General features: G+C 44.9%; 2 protein-coding genes across 3 annotated transcripts; one reads left to right on the top strand and one right to left on the bottom strand.

Annotated features, from left to right (window-relative positions):
• The first annotated feature begins 1037 nt into the window (after nucleotides 1–1037).
• LOC133136970 (nectin-4-like) lies at nucleotides 1038–21657 on the top strand. 2 transcript variants are annotated; one of them, XM_061254880.1, is made up of 11 exons: nucleotides 1038–1739; nucleotides 4970–5164; nucleotides 10943–11110; nucleotides 11471–11749; nucleotides 12880–12997; nucleotides 14994–15145; nucleotides 15825–15981; nucleotides 16840–16915; nucleotides 17516–17578; nucleotides 18213–18338; nucleotides 18834–21657. In XM_061254880.1, the coding sequence occupies exons 1-11, from the start codon at nucleotides 1670–1672 to the stop codon at nucleotides 19116–19118; spliced, it is 1689 nt and encodes a 562-aa protein (XP_061110864.1). In that variant the 5' UTR covers nucleotides 1038–1669; the 3' UTR covers nucleotides 19119–21657. The 2 variants fall into 2 exon arrangements, with proteins under 2 accessions (XP_061110864.1, XP_061110865.1); XM_061254881.1 differs by lacking the exon at nucleotides 11471–11749.
• On the bottom strand, nucleotides 21230–26585 carry LOC133136982 (zinc finger protein 235-like). The gene is made up of 3 exons (XM_061254910.1): nucleotides 26181–26585; nucleotides 25579–25670; nucleotides 21230–23970 (listed from the first exon to the last, which is right to left on the bottom strand). The coding sequence occupies exons 1-3, from the start codon at nucleotides 26434–26436 to the stop codon at nucleotides 22780–22782; spliced, it is 1539 nt and encodes a 512-aa protein (XP_061110894.1). The 5' UTR covers nucleotides 26437–26585; the 3' UTR covers nucleotides 21230–22779.
• Between the last annotated feature and the right edge of the window lie 197 nt (nucleotides 26586–26782).

Below are 26782 nucleotides of genomic sequence, written 5' to 3'. Positions count from 1 at the left end.
TGTCAGGCTAGCTGTAGTATGCAGCATATGGACTTTCATGACTAAGGTTTGTGTATAGTTGTCGGTAAGATCAGTACATTTAAATTAAAGGTTTCTGTTCATGTGTTGGGAGTAGAAGTCTGAACTAGGAGTTCGTGAGTAGTTTCGGTAAGTAAGAATGTCGTTTGTGAATTGTTGTGCAAGTAGGCCGAATGCACACTGACTCAGTGAGAAAGCATGAGAACGGACTCTTGTTTCAGGCTGGATTGGAATCCAAGCTAGATGCGTCTTCCTTCATAACCGAAAGCAAAGGACGAAAAAGACAAAGTGAAACAGCGTATTTAGCCTAACCTCGTTGAAGTGCATGATTCTGCCTGGATTCATGCCTACACCCATCAGGGATTTGGGGCCCGTGAAAAGATAATACAATAGGCCCAAGTACACTCCCCTGCACTGCATAATTACAGTAGGCTACATGTTTTGGGTTGCAGTCAGCCAGGGATCTTGGAATCGTTCTAACCCCCCCCCCCCCCCCCCCCGATCCAAAATGAACAGCAAACCTGACCCCCCCCCCCCCTCCTCCCCATGTAACTGCAATTTATCAATCTAATTGTTCAAATAGGAATCCTGCGATTTCATAGGAGAATCCGCTGGTCACGCGGAACCGTACTGTCCTCTAGGGTCCTCATCACACTTGTCCCTGTATTCGTCCGCTAAATTCCTGTCATGTAATGTAACGTAATGTAATGTAACCCTATCCTGTTAAAGCGTTCTTTGTTGGTCAAAATGAAATGGTCTAGGGGTGTTCACACTTCACACCTATGGCATAGGGTTCCATAAGGGAATTTTTAAAAAAGGTTTCCTTTATGGAATGAAGCCAAAGAACCCTTTCAGACCACTTTTTTTTTCTACCAGTGTAGTCTCGGTCCGTTTGCGTTCACGCCCTGGCAGTTGCTGTGTTTTTTAAAATCGAAGGAATCTGGGTCGGTGAGTGAGTGCGGATCAGGGAGAGGTGAGTGCTGACGTCACACTCTCAGCAGAACAGGTGTAGTGCACAAGAAAAGCGTTTGGAGCATGGCGGCTTAGCGGAGGGAATGAGTCGATTTTCACCTATTGTTTTGATTTATTTTTATGTTGTTTCTTTTTAAATATATACAGCTTGTTTGCCGCGGGACTTGATGAAAATGGGGTCACTTTTCAAACTCTAACCTCGTGTTTTTTTTTTTATGTTATTTAAACTTTCTTTGTAGAAACTCTGATTTTAAAGTCCGTCTCGTCTGTCAAGAAGGCGACATTTTACAGTCGCCTGAAATGCTTTCCGCCGTAGTTGCCTTATTAATGACGCGTGTGCGAAACTGGAATTACAAGTTATGCGATCTTGTTTAATCGTTACTGCCAAGAGAAACGGATGGGCTGGGTTGAGTTTGCGCAATAAAGAAAACAAGTAAACCAAAAAAACAAATCGAATTATTGGAGAACTTCGGCACAGGTTCGCCGACTGTCCAGTAACGGATTGCTGTCCCGATTTTGCCCGATCGCGTCCGTCTAGCTCGAGGACTGGATATACCGTTTCCCCGAGTCAAGTCGAGATTGTTTTGAACTGGATCTAAACTGGGGAGAAAGCTCTACGATAGCACTGAGCACACCTGCGCTCCGCTGAACTGAGACGAGCTGTGTCGGAGCGGAGCTCATGGGCCGGCGAGGCATGGCGAGTCGCCTTTTGGGAACGGGACTTTTGCTTCTAGCGCTCCAGTATTTCGGTAAGAACACGGGGGCCCGGCTACGGTTTGAACAGAATGAGATGTTGTTTTTGCTGGTTGGCGTGTATGTCGGGGGTGGACGACATTTAACCCAAAAGTTAAGCCATTGGCATTGCTGAACCGTAGAACCTCCGTTGCTAACTCTCATACTACAAGTTTCATTAAATGTCATGTCTAGAGTTCGAGCTGCGCTCTTGGGGGGGATGTAAATGTGATATCAGTTGTTACAGAAAACCCTCTCAAGGTGTGTTTTTGTTCACTTTGTTAAAAAAAAGAAGAAACCGGTTGGTCCTGTTTTGCCGTGTGTTAGACATGCAGTAGGCGTACTGTCTGCGGCACAGACAGACGACGCAGGCATAGGACAGAGGCAAACGGCACATACATGCAATACAGACGCGCAGAGGATAGTACAGACAGACCCATGCCATATTGTTCTGGCTCATAAGGGAGGGACAAAACACGGGTCGTGACTAACATCCCTGTAAAATTCCTGTGAAAAAAATATACAAATTAGTAATTTGGCTATGTAACATGGATAGGTTAATCTCAAACTTAATTTCGGTCTTAATGTTCAACTACTATCTCTCAGTTAACGAAAATCACCATAACCAGCAAAACCTGTTGATTATTTTTATTGTATGTTGTGACCTATATGGTGTTTAAAACCATGTCCTGCTCGGCTGTGTTATACAAAGTCACATTACTGACATCTAACAGACATTATTGGCAATACATTTTTAATGAGCTGTGGGAGCTTGAGGCAAGGAAAAATGGCTGTAAACACACACTTGAGATAAAATTGGAAAGATGGAAACATGTCAGATATTTTTTATCAACAGAGGACCTATTTTTATTATTAATTTTTCAATCGCAAACATAGGAACACCAGGTGAGGGAGAAAAAAAAAAAGAAAAATTCCTAAAAACATTTTTCAAACATTTGAAACATAACGGCAATAAAACTTTCAAGTAAACAATAATGAAAACGAAAATTAAAGTGATTAAGATCAAAATCAATAAGATTCAACATTGGGTTCTGAAATTATTTTAATTCAAAAGTTTTTTTCACAGATCATTCCAAATACGAGGTAATTAAGATGGTAGCCTGCCCGGCAGGGCTTCACAGATGAAAACATAGCAGTGCTGATCAGGTCTCAGGCACTCAGGCACACTGTCTGTGCACAGGTAGTTTATTATCGAGTGTCACCTCTCACAGTTAATATTACGCTCTCAGGGCCAGTGAGCTGCAGGTGCGTTCGTACCCAGCAGTTTGTGGAGGCGCAGGGCCGTCGTATTTAAGCCCTTAAATTGAGCCCTTTGCTCAAACGGGGCCTGGTTATTACACTCCTCTAGACACAGCTGATCTGCAGGCACTGACCCCGCTGTACTTAAGAGTGTGTGCAAGAAGGCAGGCAGGAATGTGTGTGTGTGTGTGTGTGAGGACAAGGCCGTGTTTTTGTGTGTGAGTGTGAGCATTAAAGTGTCGACAGTATGTCTGTGTCTATGTATCATTTTGCCTATGTTTTCCATTTGTTACAAACTATTATATTTTAGTGTCTTTTATGGGTAAACTGCCAGGGCCCAGGTTTTACAGTACTGTTCTAGCAGAGACGGACTGTTTATGTGACTTAAGAACCAAGGTGTATTTCACAATGCAGAGGTTGTTTGTAAACATACTGGAACAAATTAGACTTTCTAGTGTCCTGAGAATATACAGCTAGTCATAGTCAGGCTTTATTCTTTGGCAAGACATCCAGGATTTTAAATCGAAAGCTATGCCACCCTCTTTAAGTTGAAATGTTTTAATGTTTTCCAGCAATGAAATCAGAGGTTCTCCATTATGAAAAATGAACTTGACCGTGATGCATGTTCATTGAGATGCAGTGCAGCCTCATACGGTACAGGCACGTAGTACCCCGAAAACAGTAGCTCAGTGCAAGTCGGATATGGCTATTTTTAAAAAAATGTAAATGTAATGCTTCAACTTGTTTTGCTTCAACCTTAATTTAACCAGGTAGAACTCCGTTCACCTTGGTGATCAAAGAGTGTCAGACGGGAAGTGATTGTGTAACCTACAGCACTAGGTGACGGATGGGTGATTAAGTAGATGGGTGTAAACAGTCTGTTTTGTGGGAATTCACACACTGGGGTTATTATTCATTCCCATGGGACCACAATGAGTCAGGACGTGATGTCTCATCTGAAGGACAGCACCTCCTAAGCTGGGCGGCCTGTAGCGTAGTGGTTAAGGTACATGACTGGGACCCGCAAGGTCAGTGGTTCGATCCCCGGTGTAGCCACAATAAGATCCGCACAGCCGTTGGGCCATTGAGCAAGGCCCTTAACCCTGCATTGCTCCAGGGGAGGATTGTCTCCTGCTTAGTCTAAATCAACTGTAAGTTGCTTTGGATAAAAGCGTCAGCCAAATGGCATGTAATGTAATAATGTAATTCTGGGGCATTGGGTTTTCTGTTTGGTCCAGAGGGACCAAAAGCCCACACCTGCTTAGCTTCAGCACTTTTACATAAGAAGGGTACAGGGTAGTATGGCCGCTTAGCTTCAGCACTTTTACATAAGAAGGGTACAGGGTTGTATAGCTGCTTAGCTTCAGCAGTTATCCATGAGAAGAGTACAGGGTGGTACGGCTGCTTAGCTTCAGCACTTTTACATAAGAAGGGTACAGGGTGGTATAGCTGCTTAGCTTCAGCAGTTATCCATGAGAAGAGTACAGGGTGGTACGGCTGCTTAGCTTCAGCACTTTTACATAAGAAGGGTACAGGGTGGTATAGCTGCTTAGCTTCAGCAGTTATCCATGCGAAGGGTACAGGGTAGTATGGCTGCTTAGCTTCAGCAGTTAGTCATGAGAAGGGTACAGGGTGGTGTGGCTGCTTAGCTTCAGAACTTTGACATGAGAAGGGTACATGATGGTATGGCTGCTTAGCTTCAGCTAAGCTTCAGAATAGAGGCAAAAAAATTATTTGTCCCATCCTCAGGCAAGCTACTGAATAATTAATTGCACTTATTGGAATTGTCAGTTACTACGCAGACTGTGTCACTGGGATGATATCTGATCCGGTCATTACTGAATATGATGTTATCATCTTGCGTCAGGTCCTCACCTGTCGTTTATAAAATCAGTTTGCTGTTAAACGTGTCTGTTTATGTGCCTGATATGGAGATGCAACCAAATTTCTTTGACGTATATTGCCCTGTCCGCCCCCGCCCTCCCAGTGCTGAGTGTGCAGGGGGACTTTGTGGAGCCCCCTCCCTCCTTCTCTCTGCGCTCCATCTCGGAGGAGAGGACCCGGCTGCCCTGCAAGTTCCAGGTGGAGGACGGACAGGTCGTGCAGGTGAGCTGGGTCCGGGAGCGGCCCGGCGGAGTCAAGGAGCAGCTCATCACTGCGCATCACACCCAGGGCCAGCCAGGTAACACACCTGAACACTGTTACCTCACACACAGGTAACACACCTGAACACTGTTACCTCACACACAGGTAACACACCTGGACACTGTTACCTCACACACAGGTAACACACCTGGACACTGTTACCTCACACACAGGTAACATACCTGAACACTGTTACCTCACACACAGGTAACACACCTGAACACTGTTACCTCACACACAGGTAACACACCTGGACACTGTTACCTCACACACAGGTAACACACCTGAACACTGTTACCTCACACACAGGTAACACACCTTAACATGGTTACCTCTCACACAGGTAACACACCTGAACACTGTTACCTCACACACAGGTAACACACCTTGACATGGTTACCTCACACACAGGTAACACGCCTTAACATGGTTACCTCACACGCAGGTAAAACACCTGGACACTGTTACCTCACACACGGGTAACACACCTTAACATGGTTACCTCACATGCAGGTAACACACCTTAACGTGGTTACCTCACACACAGGTAACACACCTTAACATGGTTACCTCTCACGCAGGTAACACACCTGAACACTGTTACCTCACACACAGGTAACACACCTTAACATGGTTACCTCACACACAGGTAACACGCCTTAACATGGTTACCTCACACGCAGGTAACACACCTGGACACTGTTACCTCACACACAGGTAACACACCTTAACATGGTTACCTCACATGCAGGTAACACACCTTAACGTGGTTACCTCACACACAGGTAACACACCTTAACATGGTTACCTCTCACGCAGGTAACACACCTGAACACTGTTACCTCACACACAGGTAACACACCTTAACATGGTTACCTCACACAGGGCCAGCCAGGTAACACACCTTTACATGGTAACTCTCACACAGGTATGCCTTAACCTCACAGACAGGTACGCCTTAATCTCACACACAGGTACACCTTAACACAAGTACACCATAACCTCACACAGGCACATGTTAATACTGGTACCCCACACAGCTATACCTTCACATGGATATCTCACACAACTTCACACAAATTTGGCAGCCCTTGCCCAATTTGTGCAGTTTTCTACTTTGAGAGCTGAGCATTGCAGCGATTTGAGAAATGTTGTTTATTTTAATAATAATTTAGGTATCGATGCAGTTCTACAAATTTGTGGAAGTTTGGAATTCTTTTCATCAGTATAGGGTCTTAAAATATTTTGGTGTCTGAAAACCTGTCCAAAATCACTCTGAAAATGAATACAATTATATTTATGCCCCTTGTGATGGTTTAAGATTAAACATTGACATTGAAAAATAATGTAAAATAAATACAACTCGCGGAAATGGAAATTGGGGTTTGTGTGATATCTTTGGCATTAAAGCAGGGAAATGTACTCTGATGACATTATGAAGCTTGGCAAAAAATAATTCTCAATATGTGATGGCTTACTACATCAGCACCACTTGGTGTATGATTTCCAAACTTCTAAGATGAGCAGATATTTTGGTTAAAGGTACAATAGGTAGTTTCTGACTTGTAACAGTCAAGAGAGGAATTGCAGCAACACACACGCTCAAACCACAACACTGTTTATCCCTCCCCTGAACGCGTTGACGTTGAAACGCCATTGGCTGTGGCAGTTGGAACTAATTTTCAACCAATGAACTTGAATAATTGTACAGCTATACAATGTTTTGCTATAGAGTGCCGGCCCGTTAACTGCATATTTTGAAACCCGAATTTAAGGACTATAAATGCAGGCAGAGGGTGAGTCAACATGTCAGTGAGCCTTTTTCAATGATAGGAAGGGATTTACAGTGGTCTTATAACAATGTTTTAACACAGACATCTTACCTATAGTACCTTTAAGAACAGCCACAAGGAAAATTAAGTCAAATGGATAATTAATAAAAAAATTATAAAAAGCCAAAGTTGGGTCTGGCCAGACAATGACTAAAACGTGTTCATTATTCAACCGAGTAGATGGTAAGGTAAAAAGTTTATGAACAAAATTAAGAAGAACTTTATGTTCTTCAAAATGCATAATACAGTGGTGTGAAAAAGGGTTTGCCCCCTTCCTGATTTCTTATTTTTTTGCATGTTTGTCACACTTAAATGTTTCAGATCATCAAACAAATTTAAATATTAGTCAAAGACAACACAAGTAAACACAAAATGCAGTTTTTAAATGAAGGTTTTTATTATTAAGGGAGAAAAAAAATCCAAACCTACATGGCCCTGTGTGAAAAAGTGATTGCCCCCCCTGTTAAAACATAACTGTGGTTTATCAAACCTGTGTTCAATTTCTCTAGCCACACCCAGGCCTGATTACTGCCACACCTGTTCTCAATCAATAAATCACTTAAATAGGACCTGCCTGACAAAGTGAAGTAGACCAAATGATCCTCAAAAGCTAGACATCATGCAGAGATCTAAAGAAATTCAGGAACAAATGAGAAAGAAAGTAATTGAGATCTATCAGTCTGGAAAAGGTTATAAAGCCATTTCTAAAGCTTTGGGACTCCAGCGAACAACAGTGAGAGCCATTATCCACAAATGGTGAAAACATGGAACAGTGGTGAACCTTCCCAGTAGTGGCCTGCCGACCAAAATTACCCCAAGAGCGCAGCAACGACTCATCCAAGAGGTCACAAAAGACCCCACAACAACATCCAAAGAACTGCAGGCCTCACCTGCCTCAGTTAAGGTCAGTGTTCATGACTCCACCATAAGAAAGAGACTGGGCAAAAATGGCCTGCATGGCAGAGTTCCAAGATGAAAACCACTGCTGAGCAAAAAGTACATTAAGGCTCGTCTCAATTTTGCCAGAAAACATCTTGAAGTTCCCCAAGACTTTTGGGAAAATACTCTGTGGTCAGACGAGACAAAAGTTGAACTTTTTGGAAGGTGTGTGTCCCATTACATCTGGCGTAAAAGTAACACCACATTTCAGAAAAAGAACATCATACCAACAGTAAAATATGGTGGTGGCAGTGTGATGGTCTGGGGCTGTTTTGCTGCTTCAGCACCTGGAAGACTTGCTGTGATAAATGGAACCATGAATTCTGCTGTCTACCAAAAAATCCTGAAGGAGAATGTCTGGCCATCTATTTGTGACCTCAAACTGAATCGAACTTGGGTTCTGCAGCAGGACAATGATCCAAAACACACCAGCAAGTCCACCTCTGAATGGCTGAAGAAAAACAAAATGAAGACTTTGGAGTGGCCTAGTCAAAGTCCTGACCTGAATCCTATTGAGATGCTGTGGCATGACCTTAAAAAGGTGGTCCATGCTCGAAAACCCTCCAATGTGGCTGAATTACAACAATTCTGCAAAGATGAGTGGGGCCAGACTTCCTCCACAGTGCTGTAAGAGACTCATTGCAAGTTATCGCAAACGCTTGATTGCAGTTGTTGCTGCTAAGGGTGGCCCAACCAGTTATTAGGTTTAGGGGGCAATCACTTTTTCACACAGGGCCATGTCGGTTTGGATTTTTTTTCTCCCTTAATAATAAAAACCTTCATTTAAAAACTGCATTTTGTGTTTACTTGTGTTGTCTTTGACTAATATTGAAATTTATTTGATGATCTGAAACATTTAAGTGTGACAAACATGCAAAAAAAAAAAAAAAAGTTAAAAAAAGAAATCAGGAAGGGGGGCAAACACTTTTTCACACCACTGTAGGTCTTTCCAACTGGACCTTTACAAGTCACATTGAAAATGTCTTTGGTGTAAAACAATGATCAAAACATATTTTGCATTTATGTATTTAGGTGAAGTTTTTTAACATTGATATAAAATAATGTATAAATAAAAATATTAATATAAGCATATGTATATGAAACTAGATATTTTACAAACCGTTTTCCACACAACTTGAACACCTACCGAAGAAACATTTGTCATTTAATGGACTTTTTTTGAACATGCATTTTTATGGATTTCTGATGTGACTTATAAGTAAATGTTCCTGTAAACTGAGGTCCTGTTTGAACCGATCAAAACATGCAAAGGCATTAGAGTATCAATTGAATTATTTTGACAAGTCATTATTATTATTATTATAAGCCTATTATACATTTTGAGGAACATAACGTTTTGAACTTTCTAGCTTACCAACTGCTTGGTTGAATATACAAAACTTTTGGGCAGTTGTCTGGATGGACCCAAATTTGGCATTGTATAAGTTTTGAATAAATTATCTATTTGACTTCATTTTCCTTGTGGCTGTTCCTAACCAAAATACCCACTAGGCTTGGACGTTTGGAAGTCATACACCAAGTGGGGCTGATGCAATCAAATATAGATTTTTCTTTTTCATTTTTGAATGACGATACAACTTTTTTCATAATGACTATTATGAAAATCGCAAATACAACATTGGAAAAATCTGAAAGTCTGTGATTGCGAAATCTGAATTGTGTTAGAGTAGACATTTTCAGGTTTTTCCCTGCTTTAGTGCCAAAAGATCTAACGCGTACATCCATCATCCAGCAGGTAGTCTCCTAGACTTCATACTTCATCTTCTTCTTCTGACTCACCCCCCCAAACCCATGTCAGCAAGGCTAGAATTTGCTTTTGCCATCCAGGTGCCTCGGCAGAATAAGAGCAAAATCTTCCCGAATCCAGAGAAAGCAACAATTGCGACTCGAGTGCCTGTAATTGTTAAAATGTTCAATGTTAGCTTGAATGTCCTATGCGGTGTAAAGCCAGCATTCAACCTGCTTACGCTGCAGTGGCTGTTATTAGTTTACAATTAGGCATACCATACACCAGGGCTGCCCAACCCTGTTCCTGGATATCTACCGTCTTGTAGGTTTTCACGCCAACCCTAACAAAGCCACACCTCATTCAACAGCTTCAGATCTCATTGAGCTACTTAGTAGGTATTAGTAGTAGTATCAGGTGTGCCAAAGTAGGGTTGACGTGAAAACCTACAGGACGGTAGATCTCCAGGAAGAGGTTTGGATAGCCCTGCCATACACCGTTGGAAAGCTTGTACTGTCCTCTACTCACAGCCAGTTGAGCGCGAAGCTACGCCTACCCCCACTTCCTATTTGTGTTTATATTTCTCAATCGGATTGTTCCGAGACAATAAATGACCACCAAATCTTGAAAGGGACCTCTCTATGTGTAAAAGTAATGCGAAGATGATTGTATATGCATTGTTGTGGCCCAACCATGGTCCATGGACCGGAAACCTAAATTGCCACTAAACCAAAGTCCAAAATGAAAAAGTAGTCTCAAAAACACAGTACTTAAACCAGTGCCTTCAAATCTTCAAATGTGTCTTTCCTAACAGCAGAAACTTCCACCTTTTATTCTTTTTGGGTGGCTGAACATCATTGTCTATCAGTTAATTAGTCAACTGGCTGCAGCTGAAGGGGCCAGCCACATGCATACAGGGGGACTTGTTCCATATTTAGTTGCAGATATTGACAGTAGAATGGCATGATATGATTACAAAGGAAGTCCTCTTGCTTATTTGGCTATTCAGAGAGCAGTGTTTTTCACCGCTGTACTGGAATACCTTCAAGCTATTTTTGCCATTATCTTGTTGCTTTGACGGAATAGAAATTTCTGGCGGTGGAGTGTTCGTATTTATCCTCGCGTTCATGCTCCCAGATAGACGCCATTTTGTATGGAACAGCAGTGGCACTGAGGAAACCCGTATTTCATTTACGTTTCGTGTTTTGCTTAGTAATGAATGTGGGACAAACCTTTCATGTTTTGGCTGTAGTAGCACTGAATGCTCACGGGCAAGGGGCGTTGTTTTCTCTCTCAGTGTTTGGGAAGTTTTCTGAGCGACTGCATTTCGAGAACAACAACCCCATGGCAGACTCGGCGCTGATCATCCAGAACACGGAGGTGTCGGACGAGGCGGTCTACACCTGTCTCATCTCCACCTTCCCCTCGGGAAACTTCGAGAGAAAGCTGTCACTCACCGTCTGGAGTAAGCCCGGTCCACCGCACTGCTCTTCCACCCGTCCATCGACATCACCGACATTAACAGTCGACAACGCCGCAATCATTTCGATCACAGTTATAATGTATAGTATATCTATCAAGAATTATACCTAATCTGGTAAAAATCTAAACATTTTTGGTGCCCCCATTTGTAGTAGAATTTCTTTAAGACCCCTCCCCCCCTCCCTATGTTGTGCCTTTTTCCTTGAACACTTACCCCCCTATTATGTGTTTGCCTGCAGCCCCCCCACCCCCCGCCCCCCACCACTCACTTTGAAAACTCTCAAATCTAATCAGCAATTTAGCAGCAGGGGTTTAATCCGACTGCGTTCCTTGTCTGCGACAGCCACGCCCATCGGCAGCCTGGATCCGGTGGAGCTGGTGGAGGGGCAGGCCTTCGGCCTGGCCGCCACCTGCCGCGCCATGGCCCGCCCCTCCCCCCGCCTCTCCTGGGACACGGAGCTGCCCGGGAAATGGCACAACCGCACGTCGGAGGACGGGCTGGTCTCCACCTACTTCTCCCTGCACCCGCTGCGCAGCATGAACGGCCGGGCGCTCGACTGCCTGGTGTGGCACCCGTCGCTGGGGCGACCGCGCCGGCTCAGCAACCGTCTGGTGGTGCGCTGTGAGTCCGCGCCTGCCGGCCGCCCCGCGTTTGGCCCGGCGCCGCCGTGCGTCTGTGCCGCTTTTAACAGCGTGTTTGTGCCGCTTTTAACAGCGTGTTTGTGCCGCTTTTAACAGCGTGTTTGTACCGCTTTTAACATTGTGTTTCAACACTGTGCGTTTGTGCTGCTTTCAATACTGTTTGTGTGCTGCTATTAACACTGAGTTTGTGCTGCTTTCAACACTGCGTTTCTGCTGCTTTCAACACTGTGAGTTTGTGCTGCTTTCAACACTGAGTTTGTGCTGCTTTCAACACTGAGTTTGTGCTGCTTTCAACACTGAGTTTGTGCTGCTCTTAACACTGTGTTTGTGCTGCTTCTAACACTGAGTTTGTGCTGCTTTCAACACTGAGTTTCTGCTGCTTTTAACACTGAGTTTGTGCTGCTTTCAACACTGTGAGTTTGTGCTACTTTCAACACTGAGTTTGTGCTGCTTTTAACACTGTGTTTGTGCTGCATTTAACACTTAGTTTGTGCTGCTTTTAACACTTAGTTTGTGCTGCATTTAACACTGAGTTTGTGCTGCTTTTAACACTGTGTTTGTGCTGCTTTCAACACTGAGTTTCTGCTGCTTTTAACACTGAGTTTGTGCTGCTTTCAACACTGTGAGTTTGTGCTACTTTCAACACTGAGTTTGTGCTGCTTTTAACACTGTGTTTGTGCTGCATTTAACACTTAGTTTGTGCTGCTTTTAACACTTAGTTTGTGCTGCTTTTAACACTTAGTTTGTGCTGCATTTAACACTGAGTTTGTGCTGCTTTTAACACTGTGTTTGTGCTGCATTTAACACTGTGTTTGTGCTGCATTTAACACTGTGTTTGTGCTGCATTTAACACTGTGAGCTTGTGCTGCTTTCAACACTGAGTTTGTGCTGCTTTTAACACTGAGTCTGTGCTGCTTTTAACACTGTGTTTGTGCTCCTTTTAACACTGTGTTTGTGCTGCTTTTAACACTGTGAGTTTGTGCTGCTTTCAATATAGTTTTACAGTGAATTTGTGTCTCCACTTCCACTGCATAAAACAATTCCAGGAAGTGCGAGATCCCTGCTGTTACACAGTGTGTTTATCTGTTTTCTGTTGTGTGTGTTGAACAGATCCTCCAAACCCTACGGTGAAAGGGTACGATCACAACTGGGTGGTGGGTTATGAGGGAGCGTCTCTCAGGTGTGAGAGTGGAGGGAACCCCAAGCCAGAGAACTTCACCTGGTCTAGGTATCACCTGACTCCATTTTATTTTTTACTTGTGTAAATACACACCTGTTTGTGTATTTGTGTGGGTGTGTGTGCGTGTTCGTGCATGTTTCTGTGTGTTTTTGAGTGGCTTGGATAACTCTGTGTACTATGTGCTCTGTGTGTTTGCATTTATATGTATGCATGGCTGGAAATTAAGTTTTTTTTTGAGTTCCAGAAACAGAGCACTAACCCATTAAAAAGGAGGCCCGTATTTCATTTACGTTTCGTGTTTTGCTTAGTAATGAATGTGGAACGAAACCTTTCATATTTTGGCTGCAGTAGCACTGAATGTTGTATACGCTGCTCTGTGCCTGTGGTGGCACCTTAAATTTCAGTGGTGACGTGTGTAAGTCCCTCTGCACCAGCTTTCCCCTGGGGCATCCCAGTCCGCCAATCATATTTGAATTAGGTATTCAACACCGTTCTGCAGCTCGACTGCTTTTACAGACAAGACTCGCATAGTGTAATCTATTATGTTTGCATCCGTAATAACGTCAGTTACTGCAGAATGCGTCATTTGGTTTCTAACAAACAGTTCTACACCGAAGAACTCTTCATCAAAAGAGCGTGAGGAAACAAGAGTGAGTTTGTAGATGCAGCAGCCGGATGACTGCCAGGGACAGGCTTTCTGTGTGATGCTCTATCTCCTGTGCACATAAACATGGGCACCTTCACACTGTCTGCTTTTTATAGTTAAGGCGTGCAAAAGACTCTGTTTGCTTGAGACGGGTCAGGTGGATGAGCAAATTGGGGTGGTTGATGGGTGGCTAAGTGGGACTTGTAGCAGCACTTGTAGCCTACGTCACATGAATGAAAACATTATTTCTATACGGAGTTTTGTTGTCAAAAATAAATGATACTACACATAATTATTTTGTTATTTTTACAGGGTAATTTATACATGGTTTATATTAAACCCAACACTGGGGCGGACAATTTGTGTATGCATGTGCGTGTGTGTGTTTGTGCGTCCGTGTGTGTGCATGTGTGTGCCTGTGTGTGTGTGTGTGTGTCCTTGTGTGTGCATGTGTGTGCGTGCGTATGTATATGTGTGTGTGTGTGTGTGCATGCGCGTGTGTATATGTGTGTGTGCGTGCATGTGTGTGCATGCGCGTGTGTATATGTGTGTGTGCGTGTGTGCGTATGTGTGTGCGTGCGTGTGTATATGTGTGTGTGCGTGTGTGTCCATGTGTGTGCATGTGTGTGCGTGTGTATATGTGTGTGTCCGTGTGTGTGCGTGCGCATGTGTGTGCGTGCGTGCGTGCGTGTATGTGTTTGTGCGCATGTGCAAGAAAATGTTTGAATAAAGTAGCAGTAAAACTGAACACTGAAATGTAAAGAGGATGCACTCCAGGACAGATCATTTACATATCACGCCCTGCCTCTTTCTCCTTTGCATATCACTGTGTGGAACTTGCAGTTCACATGCATAAAAGCTCAGAGCTGCTTCTGGCCCCATGGGAGGTGTGTGTGTGTGTGTGTGTGTGTGTGTGTGTGTGTGTGCACGCACGTCCATGCAGGTGTATGTGTGTGTTAATGTGTGGATCAGACAGATGTCTGTATCTTTGTGTGTGTGTGTGTGTGTGTGTGTGTGTGTGTGCGCGTGTGCGCGTGCGCGCGCGCGTGAGTGTGTATGTGTGTATGTGTGTCAGACTTGTGTATGTTAATGTGTGTGTGTGTGTGTGTGAGTGTGTATGTGTGTCAGACTTGTGTATTTCAATGTGTAATGTGCCGTGTAGTACTCCGTGAAGTTGCATTGTGTTCTGTAGAAGGGGCGAGGCCTAACCCTGTGTTCTATAGGAGGGGCGGGGGCTAACCCTAACTGTGTTCTATAGGAGGGGCGGGGCCTAACCCTAACTGTGTTCTATAGGAGGGGCGGGGCCTAACCCTAACTGTGTTCTATAGGAGGGGCGGGGCCTAACCCTAACTGTGTTCTATAGGAGGGGCGGGGCCTAACCTGAACTGTGTTCAATAGGAGGGGCGGGGCCTTGCCTGACGACGTGACCGCGGAGGGCGGGACTCTGCGGTTCGGCCGGCCCCTCGCTGTGAGTGACGCGGGCGTGTACGAATGCGAGGCCAGAAACAGCGTGGGCGCTATGAAGGCTGAGGCTGAAATCCTGCTGCAAGGTAAGGGGGCGCAAACTCCTCCCCTTTAGGGTGTCACGGCCATGACGTCGTTTTTAAGGTCAGTTAAAAAAAAACGGCAGTTTCTTCCGCCGTTGCGTTCCGTGCCTCGGTGGTCCGTCAAGGTTTAGATTTAGATTTCTACCGAATATAAGGTCTATGGTTAACATCAGCTTAAGCTTAAGAGAGCTTCACATTTTGTTCTCACGAGGTAAATTACATCCACTAATATCTCAAACGTGTGTGTCTATGCTGTTATGTCTTGTTTCATACAAGCCTGCCTGTAGGCGACATTACGGTTGTAGTTTCAGTATAGCAGCTTGTTAGCAACTTACCTTTTTAAAGCACATAACAGCTTAGACATTTGTGGTTACGATATTAACAGAAACCCTCTTGAGCGTATGTTAACCACAGACCTCCAAGTCAAAATCCCTATGGGATAAAAGCATGGCAAATCTGCCAACGGAACCCATGGCTCAAAAGTGCCAAGTCTCTTCCGGGTTTTCGGACTACAAACTGTAGCAGTCTATTTGACGGTGATTTCTGTGACTCGGTGGACAGATGTTCCACTGCAGGAGCTGCTCCTTGAGGCTGTCCTGGTCTATAACGGCCTGGTGTAAGAACGGCATTGCTGACATAGCTGTGTGTGTGTCTTGTGTGGTTACACGCCTCTCTCGTTCAGGAACTGCACGTCAGGCGTCCACTCTCGAAGGCATGATGCCCATTTTGGGCGGGGCTATCGGGGCGCTGGTGCTAATCCTGGTGGTCTCCATGGTGACAGTGACGTGCTACCACAAGCGCAAAAGCCGCAAGCTGGAGAAGGAGCTGAGCGAGAAACTGTGAGTGTCTAACCCCAAACACACCCCCAAAACCCCAAACACACCCCCAAAACCCCAAACACACCCCAAAAAACACCACCAAACACACCCCAAAACACACCCCCAAAACCCCAAACACAACCCAAAACCCCAAACACACCACCAAACACACCCCCAAAACCCCAAACACACCCCAAAACACACCACCAAAACCCCAAACACACCCCAAACACACCCCCAAAACCCCAAACACACCCCAAAACCCCAAACACACCACCAAACACACCCCCAAAACCCCAAACACACCACCAAACACACCCCAAAACCCCAAAACCCCAAACACACCCCAAAACACACCACCAAACACACCCGAAAAACCCCAAACACACCCCAAAACCCACCACCAAACACACCCCAAAACCCCAAACACACCCCAAAACGCACCACCAAACACACCCCAAAACCCCAAACACACCCCAAAACACACCACCAAACACACCCGAAAAACCCCAAACACACCCCAAAACCCACCACCAAACACACCCCAAAACCCCAAACACACCCCAAAACACACTGCCAAACACACCCCAAAACGCACCACCAAACACACCCCAAAACCCCAAACACACCCCAAAACACACCCCAAAACCCCAAACACACCCCAAAACCCCAAACACACCCCAAAACACACCGCCAAACACACCCCAAAACCCCAAACACACCCCAAAACACACCACCAAACACACCCCAAAACCCCAAACACACCACCAAACACATCCCCAAAATGCACCACCAAACACACCCCAAGACCCCAAACACTCATATCCTCTGTTTATGCATCTCTCTCTCTCTCTCTCTCTCTCTCCCTCTCCCCCTCAGGGAGGAGTACAGCACTCTGTCCAGACAGGCGTCCATCAGGAGATTCTCCTCCATCAACACTGAATGTCGAACACCGGTATGAATAATAATGAAGACGTGGAAGCCATACACACAACCACACGTACACACCTCCACACACCCATACATACACAACCACACGTACGCACCTCCACACACCCATACATACACAACCACACGTACACACCTCCACACACCCATACATACACAACCATACGTACACACCTCCACACACCCATACATACACAACCACACGTACGCACCTCCACACACCCATACATACACAACCATACGTACACACCTCCACACACCCATACATACACAACCACACGTACGCACCTCCACACACCCATACATACACAACCACACGTACGCACCTCCACACACCCATACATACACAACCATACGTACACACCTCCACACACCCATACATACACAACCACACGTACGCACCTCCACACACCCATACATACACAACCATACGTACACACCTCCACACACCCATACATACACAACCACACGTACGCACCTCCACACACCCATACATACACAACCACACGTATGCACCTCCGCACACCCATACATAAAACACACCTACATATGTACACAAGTGCACAGCACTCAGATTTTGACCGAGCTGCTTGTCTCCCTCTCTCAGATGGAGGAACATATTCCCCTCCCATCTGAAAACCACGTAAGGAACAGCACGTCCTCTCTCTTGGTAAGTACTCTGCTGCTAGTACTTCTATTTGTACTCTATCTACTGCTATTCTCTACAATAGCTACTGCTAGTGCCCCTGTCTCTTCAATATCTACGGGGTGTAGATGTTGAAGACCCTGGGACCCGCAAGGTTGGTGGTTCGATCCCCGGTGTAGCCACAATAAGATCTGCACAGCCGTTGGGCCTTGAGCAAGGCCCTTAACCCTGCATCACTCCAGGGGAGGATCGTCTCCTGCTTAGTCTAATCAACTGTACGTCGCTCTGGATTAATGGCTATTAATGTAATGTAATGTAGTGCCTCTTGTCTCGACAATATCTACTCCTTGTGCCTCTATTTCTACTGCTAGTGCCTCCATCTCTGCAATCTCTACTGCTAGTGCCTGTTTCTACAATATCTACTATTTTTACTAAAAAATAATCCATCCAGCCTGACTAAAATTCATACCCAGCGTCATTGACCTTTATACTGCAGTGCAGACAGGGTCGGGGGGGTCATACTTACGTTGCCGTGGGAACCTGAGTGAGATGACGCTCGGGGGGGTAACTGTACTGCATGAAGAGAGCGTCGTCCTGTTATATATCGCCGTCAGCTGCCTGCCTGTATGGCTGTATTTATATAGCGCCTTTCCCCCAGGGCCCCCCGGGTAAGAGAGACAGCCACTCCACCCTCTCCATGGGCCGGGCAGAGAGGCCCGTTCTGTACACCTCCTTCCGCCGAGCCGAGAGAGACGCCTACGTACCGAACGGCATCAACGGCCAGGTGAGTGTGTGTGTGTGTGTGTGTGTGTGTGTGTGTGTGTGTGTACAGAACAGCAGAAACACTACGGTGAGTATGTGTGTGTGTGTGTGTGTGTGTGTGTGTGTGTGTACAGAACAGCATCAACGCCAGGGTGAGTGTTTACGGAATGGCACAAATGCCACGTTCTGTGTGTGTGTGTGTGTGTGTGTGTGTGTGTGTGTGTATAGAACGGCACAAATGCTACTGTGAGTGCACGTCTGTGTATGTGTGCACATTTTTTACATATTTACTTTTGTGTTTCTGTAATGTAATTTTCATTGTAATTTGTCTATACATAGTGTCATGTTACATCATGTTATATATGCATCTCTTGCAAAATAGATTTTTAATCCAAATCGGGGTTTTTTTCCCCAGACTAAATACGACTGAAGCTCAGGTGTGTACGTGATTTTCGTGTTTTATAACGCAAGTTTTTTTTAAAATACTGAATCTCCTCCAACCCCCGGCCTCTTTCAGATCGTGTCCTCCGGCAGCCAGAACCCCTCCCCCCTGACGGTGAGCCCCGCGCCCGTGTCTCTGAGCTCCGTGCCCCCCCCGGTGAAGATGGCCTACAGCAGCGCGTGGAGCGGAGCCCCCACCCCGCCCGACGACGAGGCCGAGGAGAACGAGGAAGAGGACGGCAGCAGCGTGCAGATCTCTGACGCGGTGTCGCGCTACTTTCACTACAACAACAAGGGAGTGCTGGCCCCCAAAAGCCAGCCCAAGGTCATCCTGCTGCAGCCCAGGGGCCAGCTCATCTAGAGTGCTCCTGCAGCAGCGTCCTCCTCGCCCAATCACCGTCCTCCACCGCAAATCCAACAGCCAATCGCCGTCCTCCAACTGAAACCCAACAGCCAATCACCATCCTCTACCGCAAATCCAACAGCCAATCACCGCCCTCCGCCGAAAGTCCAACAGCCAATCACCATCCTCCAACTGAAACCCAACAGCCAATCACCGCCCTCCACCGAAAATCCAACACCCAATCACCATCCTCTACCGCAAATCCAACAGCCAATCACCGCCCTCCACTGAAAGTCCAACAGCCAATCACCATCCTCCAACTGAAACCCAACAGCCAATCACCGCCCTCCACCGAAAATCCAACACCCAATCACCATCCTCTACCGCAAATCCAACAGCCAATCACCATCCTCCAACAGAAACCTAACAGCCAATCACCATCCTCCACCCCAAATCCAACAGCCAATAATTGTCCGCCACTTCCAGCCAACCCAAAAGACAATCCCCATCCTCCTCCTAACGCTATGGCTATGTCCGAATCGGGACTACTGTTGAGTATACATGTTCAGTACACTGGATGAGAACGTTGTTGTCGTTGTACATTTTCTGTGAATGTAGTGTACTTAAAATCCCTGGATGATCTGGGGGTTTCACTGAGCATATCCGGGAGTGGAGCATACTTTGCAGGAAGTAGACGACCATTTTGGGCCTAGAAATATGATGCACAGCTCCTCCAATGCTTCCACAAAGACTCATGAGCATGGCCATGGTGGAACAGCTTAAGTAAAGCGTAGTGCATACTTTGAGGACACAGTCTATGGCTCCTGTGTGTTTTATTTTGTTTTTTTTGTTGTTTTTTTTATAACTTGGGAGTGGGGCTATGCATATCCAATTCCCACCCTACTATGAAATGCCTAATTGTCGCCCCAACCCCAATCATGGAGCAGTCCCCGCCAAACAGGACACACGGGAGTTTTCAGACCTCAGTGCAAAGCCACAGCTTTCATTTGAAACGCATGGCTTAGCCTACAGCCACCTCCCTTGCGTACCTTCGCCGAACTCACACGGGGGGGCAGAATCGAATGCTGAATGCATACAGTTGCGCATCTCCGGGGCTACCAGCCACAAGTCAGCAGTGTGGCACGGTCCGGATTCGAACCCAAGACCGCGGGGCACATCCACATCCACATCCACCACAGCAGCAGATGCTGTCCTCCAGGAAAGCAGGATTACGGAGTTGGCCAGATCACAGCTTTGCTGTTTCGGGTTTTCCTTTGTGCAGTGACCTGGCGAACTCCGTAATCCTGTTTTGTGGAAGGACCACCAGGTGTGAATGTGAGTGCGTAGCTGTTACCATGTGTTATGATTTTGTGATGTACACTTGTATAATATGCAGAACGTTTTATTTTTAATAATGATGACATATGAGGTCATCTGGACGAGGCTTGCCAGTATTTTTATTATTATTGCGGTCTGGTGGTGGTAATTGGTGAACTAGAGGACTTTGTACTGACTCTGTTTACGTTTTATAGGTTACACATGTACTTAAAAGCAGGGATGCACAGCAAGGGCCGATCCGTTTCAGGATTTGTGCCAACTTCTGGTCTTAATGAATCAATCGACTCAATCATGTTATCTGACGTGTATGTACGGCTACAGCAGCACACTGCAAGTGTTTCCTAATGATTTTACTGTGCTGAAGTACAGGCTTGAACCAGGGTAATTTATAGAGCTGTCAGCAAATTAAAACGGCAATTGGTTGGAACAAAAAGCAGTATACAGACGGACCCTTGAGGACCGGAGTTGTGCACCCCTGACTTAAAGAAACCCAGGTATTTTGTTTTGTAATGTATTTCTGTGTTCAGTATTGTATGAGCTTATGTGTTTTGCTTTGTACAGAGATCTCAGCTGTGTCTGCCCAAATACAAAAAAAAAAAAACACTTTCCAAAAGCCTTTGGGAGATGCAGGATATCACATTTTTTTTTTTACAGATTTTGAAGACCAGAGTCTTCATAACTTCATGGAAAAACCTCATAACCGTTATCTCGTCTTTGTGAAAACAGTTTCAGGTGCACCTGTGCTACACCAAACGTTTGTCCCCATCTCATTAAAAAATAAAAAAAATAAAAAAAAATAAAAAGTTTATTGACACATATGTTAACATTAATAACAGTATTAGTCTTCAGTTGTACACCCACAGACGGGGACTGGTGGTCACATGCTATTCCGGCCTGCAGATCCAAAGATTGTTCAAGCAGCTGTCGCGTAAAACAACAAAGTGACAAAGTAGGCAAACGTGTCTATGCTACGCACAAGATTCAAGCCAAAATATTGGAATCACCAGAATATTTTGGCCTCAAAGAGGATTTTATAAGCTGCTTGGGAGTTTAAATAAAAATAAGTGCTACATTTTTGACAATATAAATATGTTATTTAGAGTTTTTTTTTTTAGTATTTGTTTCTTGCCTGTAAATTCGTGTTTAACTGACTTTATTTTACACTTCCACTGTAAGGGTGAAATAAACAAGAAAGGAGGCATTCCAGTCTTGCCGGTTAGAGTGAGCTGCGGTCGACTCCAGTAATTAAATGTACACACCTGGAAGAGTTTAAACTGGGGTGTATACCACAAAGCAGTTAGTTATCCGGTTAACTCTGTAATCTTGGGGGATTGCAGCTAGCTGGATAACTGCACTGAATAATACCCGGAACAGCTCTTTTTACTTCAGTCCATGTTCCAGGTCTGGGGGGGGTTCCAGGTTTTACTCGGTGCAGTTATCCAGATAACTCTGTAATCCAGGGGTCCGTTCCAGAAAGCAGGCTCAAGATGATGAAGATAAACTAGTCTGGTTTGCTTCAGCTAGATGCGGCATGTCCCGATTTCTCTGCTCCACAACAGCGGATTCCAAATCAGCCGATAAAGCTCACTCCAGCTCGGGTAGCCCAACCGTGCTGAACCATTTAAGCCCAATCATGACGATTAAAAGCCATTTCCAATTTTAAAAGATGCCATTTCCAATCACACACAGGAAAAATGTCCCAGAACAAGAGACCATCATTACGGCATACAAGTGCAGATTTTTCAGCTTTAAGTTGAGGCAATTGTGCAATCACTTTCGGTCCTATAGGAATTAGAGAGGACTACATATAAAAAGGGCTGTAATTACCACATGGTTCACCAAATATGGATGTCTAATTTTGTCTGCAGTTTAACCACACAGCGATTGTTTTACTTTACTGTTTGTTTGCTGGAGTATAGAGTCAAAACAACAAAAAAATGTGTCACTGTCCAAATATTAACAAACTGCACTGTATAAGCATACCTCAGCAGTAGCACAAGCAAGGAAGATGATGTCAAAAAAAAAGATGATGTCCACAAAGATATTCTCTCTCATTCAGAAATAAGAGCATCTAATCATAGTCTTAATTATAATTTTTCACAATGTAAAGCCTGGAGAATAGATTCCCATATTGATCTGCAGCACACACAACTGTAGCCTATTTTTACGGTGAAACCATTTTCCAACCCTCTTTTATAGAGCATAATCAAATAAAGTTCACCTGCTAAGTGACACGTCAGATAACTTGCTAAACCCGCTTTCCAGAACGGACCACAGGTTAGAGACAACAGGAGTTTACAAGCACAGTGTTTTTTTTTATGCAAAAGCTGAAGTGTATGAATCAAATTAGTCCACTTTTGCTGTGAACTCTCTGGTGCGTTTTAAGGCTACTTGACTGAGTGAAACTCTTCCCACACTGGCTGCAGGTAAACGGTCTCTCTCCTGTATGAATTCTCTGGTGTGTTTTTAGACTCGATTTCTGGGCAAAACACATCCCGCAGTGTGCACAACAGAACGGTTTCTCCCCGGTGTGAATTCGCTGGTGTGTGCCAAGATTGCACCTCAGACTGAATCGCTTTCCGCAGTGAGGGCAGCTGTATGGCTTCTCCCCCGTGTGACTTCTCTGGTGTAACTTAAGGTGACTGTAGCGATCAAAACTCTTCCCACAGTGTGCACAACTGAACAGTTTCTCTCTGAAATCGGTCCTCCTTGGAGTCTTGCCCTTCTTCCCAGTGTTGAAAGCCCTGGTACTCAGAGTAGAGCTGGTCTCATACTGAGAGCCTGAGTGTGGCTGGGCTGGGCTCTCACTGCCTCTCGTGTGTTTTACTGAGGGTCCATGTTGCTGCTGCTGGGGCAGTAATGTCTGATTCTCTCTCTCCACTGTGTGCACAAGTCTCTCTCTGTACTGACCCTGCTGTGTGTGAATGGCCTCTGATCTGAGCTCCTCACTGCAAGCAGACGGCTTCTCACCCATCTGATCAAACTCCTCAACATATGAAGCCCCAAAAGAGGGCAGTGTGTTTCCAGAGACTTCCATGGTGGCAGGAGCATGTTGTAGCTGTGTGTGAATTGACAGATTCTGTGAGCAATGTTCTGTAGCATTAGAACACACCGGATCATCAGTCTCTAGGTCACTGTCCTCTTGGGTAAAGGAAGTCCATAGCTGACTGTCTCTCTCATACATTACATACTCAGAGCCCAGGTTGTTGAGTCTTCCTGCACTGTGTTCACATCCTGTCTGATTGAGTCTCTGGGCTACATGCTCTCCCTCTTGCTCTGCCTTCCCCACAAACTCCAGTCCACTGAGCTCCTCATCACCGTGTCCACACCTGTGCTTCTCACTCAGCTCCTCTGGATCTCCTACAGGTGTGGGCTCTGTGTCTGGTTTCTTCCCATCTTCTACAGGTGTGGGCTGTGCTACCCGTTCCTCTTCTACAGGTGTGGGCTGTGGGTCACTGTAACACGAGTCCTCTTCCAGTCTCTCCTGCTTGATAAGAACTGGTTCAGTCCTGAACTGATCCACGTTTGCAGACTGTAAGATGAGACAAGAGATTACTGTGAATATAGCTCAGATCCCAACTCACACTTAGTACAGTAATCTAAATCTTACTAATACTAAATCTGAGCTTTAGGTTTGGGCATTTAAGTTTGGGCTTTGCAGCCTGTTGCTCCCAGCTCTTGGTCCAAGCGATGGTTTTGACCTGTCTGGACTACTGCAACTCTCTCCTGGCTGGCCTTCCACCATCTGCCATCAGACTCATCCAACTCATCCAGAATGCAGCAGCTCATCTGGACTTCCCTCCGCTGGCTGCCTGTCATGGCTCGCATCAAATTCAAAACATTGGTGCTAGCTTTCCAAGCAGTTAAGGGGTCAGCCCCCGCTTACCTCCAAAAGATCATCAGACCCTATACGCCTGCCAGACCTCTTTGTTCAGCCACCACAGGCCGCTTGGCACCTCCCCCTCTCCGCACTTCCACCTCACGCTCACGACTACTGTCTGTTCTGGCTCCACGGTGGTGGAACGAACTCCCCGTTGAGGTCAGAACAGCAGAGTCTCTGACCACCTTCAAGCGCAGACTGAAGACACACCTCTTCCAGCTGCACCTCTCCCCACCTCTACCTCCCTGTAAACCCTAAATGATTCTTGTTATTTATTTGGTTCTCACTAGTGTCTTTACTTAACTGTTACAACACTAGGATGACATTTTTGCTAGTTTTGTTTGGCTAGATAAGCTGCTTATTGTTCATATATTTGCGTTGTGCGGAATAAAAACAGTTTTTAGATATAAATTTAATACATTAATCAGATTACTCAAATTGGCCCTAGTCCTTATCTTTGCTTTACTTTTAGCACTTGAAATGTTACTTCCCTTTAGGGTCTTTCAGTGCACTTGCACTGGTTATGGGTATGCACTTTGCACTTTGTTGTATGTTGCTCTGGATAAGAGCGTCTGCCAAATGCCAATAATGTAATGTAATGTTGTAGCAATAAGGTAAGTTCAAACGTAGGCTAGTTCTAAATTCACTTTGAAGTTATGATTTACGCCATAACTTCATTAAAACTGGTTGCACCAACTGATTTAGGTCCGACGTAGAGTTAAGATATAACTTCAAATGTACACCTCCTCCCTAGAACCAGGTGCACAACCACAAGCTAGAATAGGTGTAAGGCAGATGTTGACTAATTTAGACATCATATTACTTGACGTTAGAAGGGCACGAGAGGCAAATAACGACTTGTTTTTTAAACGTGCTTGATTATTCGGAGTAATGAAACGTCACTGTGCGACAATGCTTTGGTTCATGGGATCATTTACGGTCAATTTAGCTAAGATGTAGCGTATGAACTGGGGAACGCGAACAAAAACGCAACTTTGGTTTTAAACGAACTAGTTAAAACGTAACATTTATTGTTGAGTTTACACAGTAACTTGCTATCAGACTTATGCTATATTGGTGCAACAGGCTGCCGTTTCACGAAGGCGGTTACAGAGTTAGCTGGATAGCCAACTGAACACCCAGAACCCTCCCAAATCTGGAATATGTCCGTGCAGTTATCCAGCTAATTGAGTAATCCTGCTTTGTGTTATGCCTCCCTGGTTTGAACCTCATTATTGCAGCCTGTAAAGGTGTCTCTACCTCTTCCAAATCTGCAGGTTCTCCATCTCTCCTCGGACTGAAGCTGCACTCCTGCCCAAAGACTCTCTCTGAAGGGGGAGACTGTCCATTATCTGAAAGTTCATAAAGTTCGTAATTAAAAATTCAGCAAATTCAGTGTTTTCAGCAAAAATATATATAATTCTGCGCTATTTATTAAGTATGTATGCAGTAACTGCTGGAAGACAGAAATGTCCGACAGCTTAATTTCCATCTTAAAAAGGATGTATATAAAAGTAAATTAAAAAACAGGCAGTTGTATACAGATGCATTGCCGTTTGTAAATAAATTTTTCCAGAATACAATATTTATATTGGAGTGCAGACTAGCTAATAGTAATCGTCATTTACAAATATTAGTATCATGCACCGTGAAAACACTTAATTGAAGGGAAAAAAAACCCCTGCGAAATTACGACCATTAGCCTACTAGTCTCATTGCATAATGCCCAACAGTACACCAGATCATTTTCCATGTAGACGGAAGAAATTAAATACGTACAGCAATGAGTAAAAAGTGTAGCTAAGTCGCCGCATGCAGCTCGTGAAATATTCTTTCAAATGATAATATTTTTAAATGAATACCTGAGTACAGCTCATTTACACCTGCTGCTTCTCCAGACCCCGGCGCCGTCACCAGATCGCATTCCATCAGTCGGATCTTCCTTCTGAGCTTTTCATTCTCAATTTGACACCTGTACATTTCCAAGCGCAGAACAGCGCAGTTTTCCTCAAGGAGTTTTTCGATTTGTACAACCGCTGCCTTTGCTAATATTTCCATAATGGAGGTTAACCGCACCTGAAAAGAGTCACACTTCAACATTGTACGGACTATTGACATTTCAAGGCTGACACAGACAACAAAACTCGTATTCGGTGCCAATTTGGACTGTCCAAACCGCACAACTTCAATAGACCAGCGATGTACTTAGCATTGTTATACTGAGCAGTTCGGACGTGGTGGTGAGCAAACGAATTACCGTAAACGCTTATTCGTCGTCCTTTAGCTTCATGGCGTGTGAACAAAGCTTGATAGTACCACACCACCACCTACTGCAACGGAGTGTGTAGCGCAGGGGTGTTCAACCTTATAGTCAACACTCCAGTCATCTGATTAAACAAACGGTCCATGTAAATGTTACTTTATAGATGGTATTGAGCAAATTAACACACATCATAGAAACGCA

Source organism: Conger conger, chromosome 9 (assembly GCF_963514075.1).
Source record: "Conger conger chromosome 9, fConCon1.1, whole genome shotgun sequence".
Classification (NCBI taxonomy): Eukaryota; Metazoa; Chordata; class Actinopteri; order Anguilliformes; family Congridae; genus Conger; species Conger conger.
This window is presented reverse-complemented; position numbering and strand designations above follow the sequence as displayed.

Coding starts and splice junctions, on each gene's coding strand:
- LOC133136982 (XM_061254910.1), bottom strand. CDS start 26,436: ATGTCAATAGTCCGTACAATGTTGAAGTGTGACTCTTTTCAGGTGCGG. Junction 25,671..26,180: donor TGTAAATGAGCTGTACTCAG/GTATTCATTTAA, acceptor ATGAACTTTCAG/ATAATGGACAGTCTCCCCCT. Junction 23,971..25,578: donor AACCTGCAGATTTGGAAGAG/GTAGAGACACCT, acceptor CTCATCTTACAG/TCTGCAAACGTGGATCAGTT.
- LOC133136970 (XM_061254880.1), top strand. CDS start 1,670: ATGGGCCGGCGAGGCATGGCGAGTCGCCTTTTGGGAACGGGACTTTTG. Junction 1,740..4,969: donor TCTAGCGCTCCAGTATTTCG/GTAAGAACACGG, acceptor CCGCCCTCCCAG/TGCTGAGTGTGCAGGGGGAC. Junction 12,998..14,993: donor GAGAACTTCACCTGGTCTAG/GTATCACCTGAC, acceptor TGTGTTCAATAG/GAGGGGCGGGGCCTTGCCTG.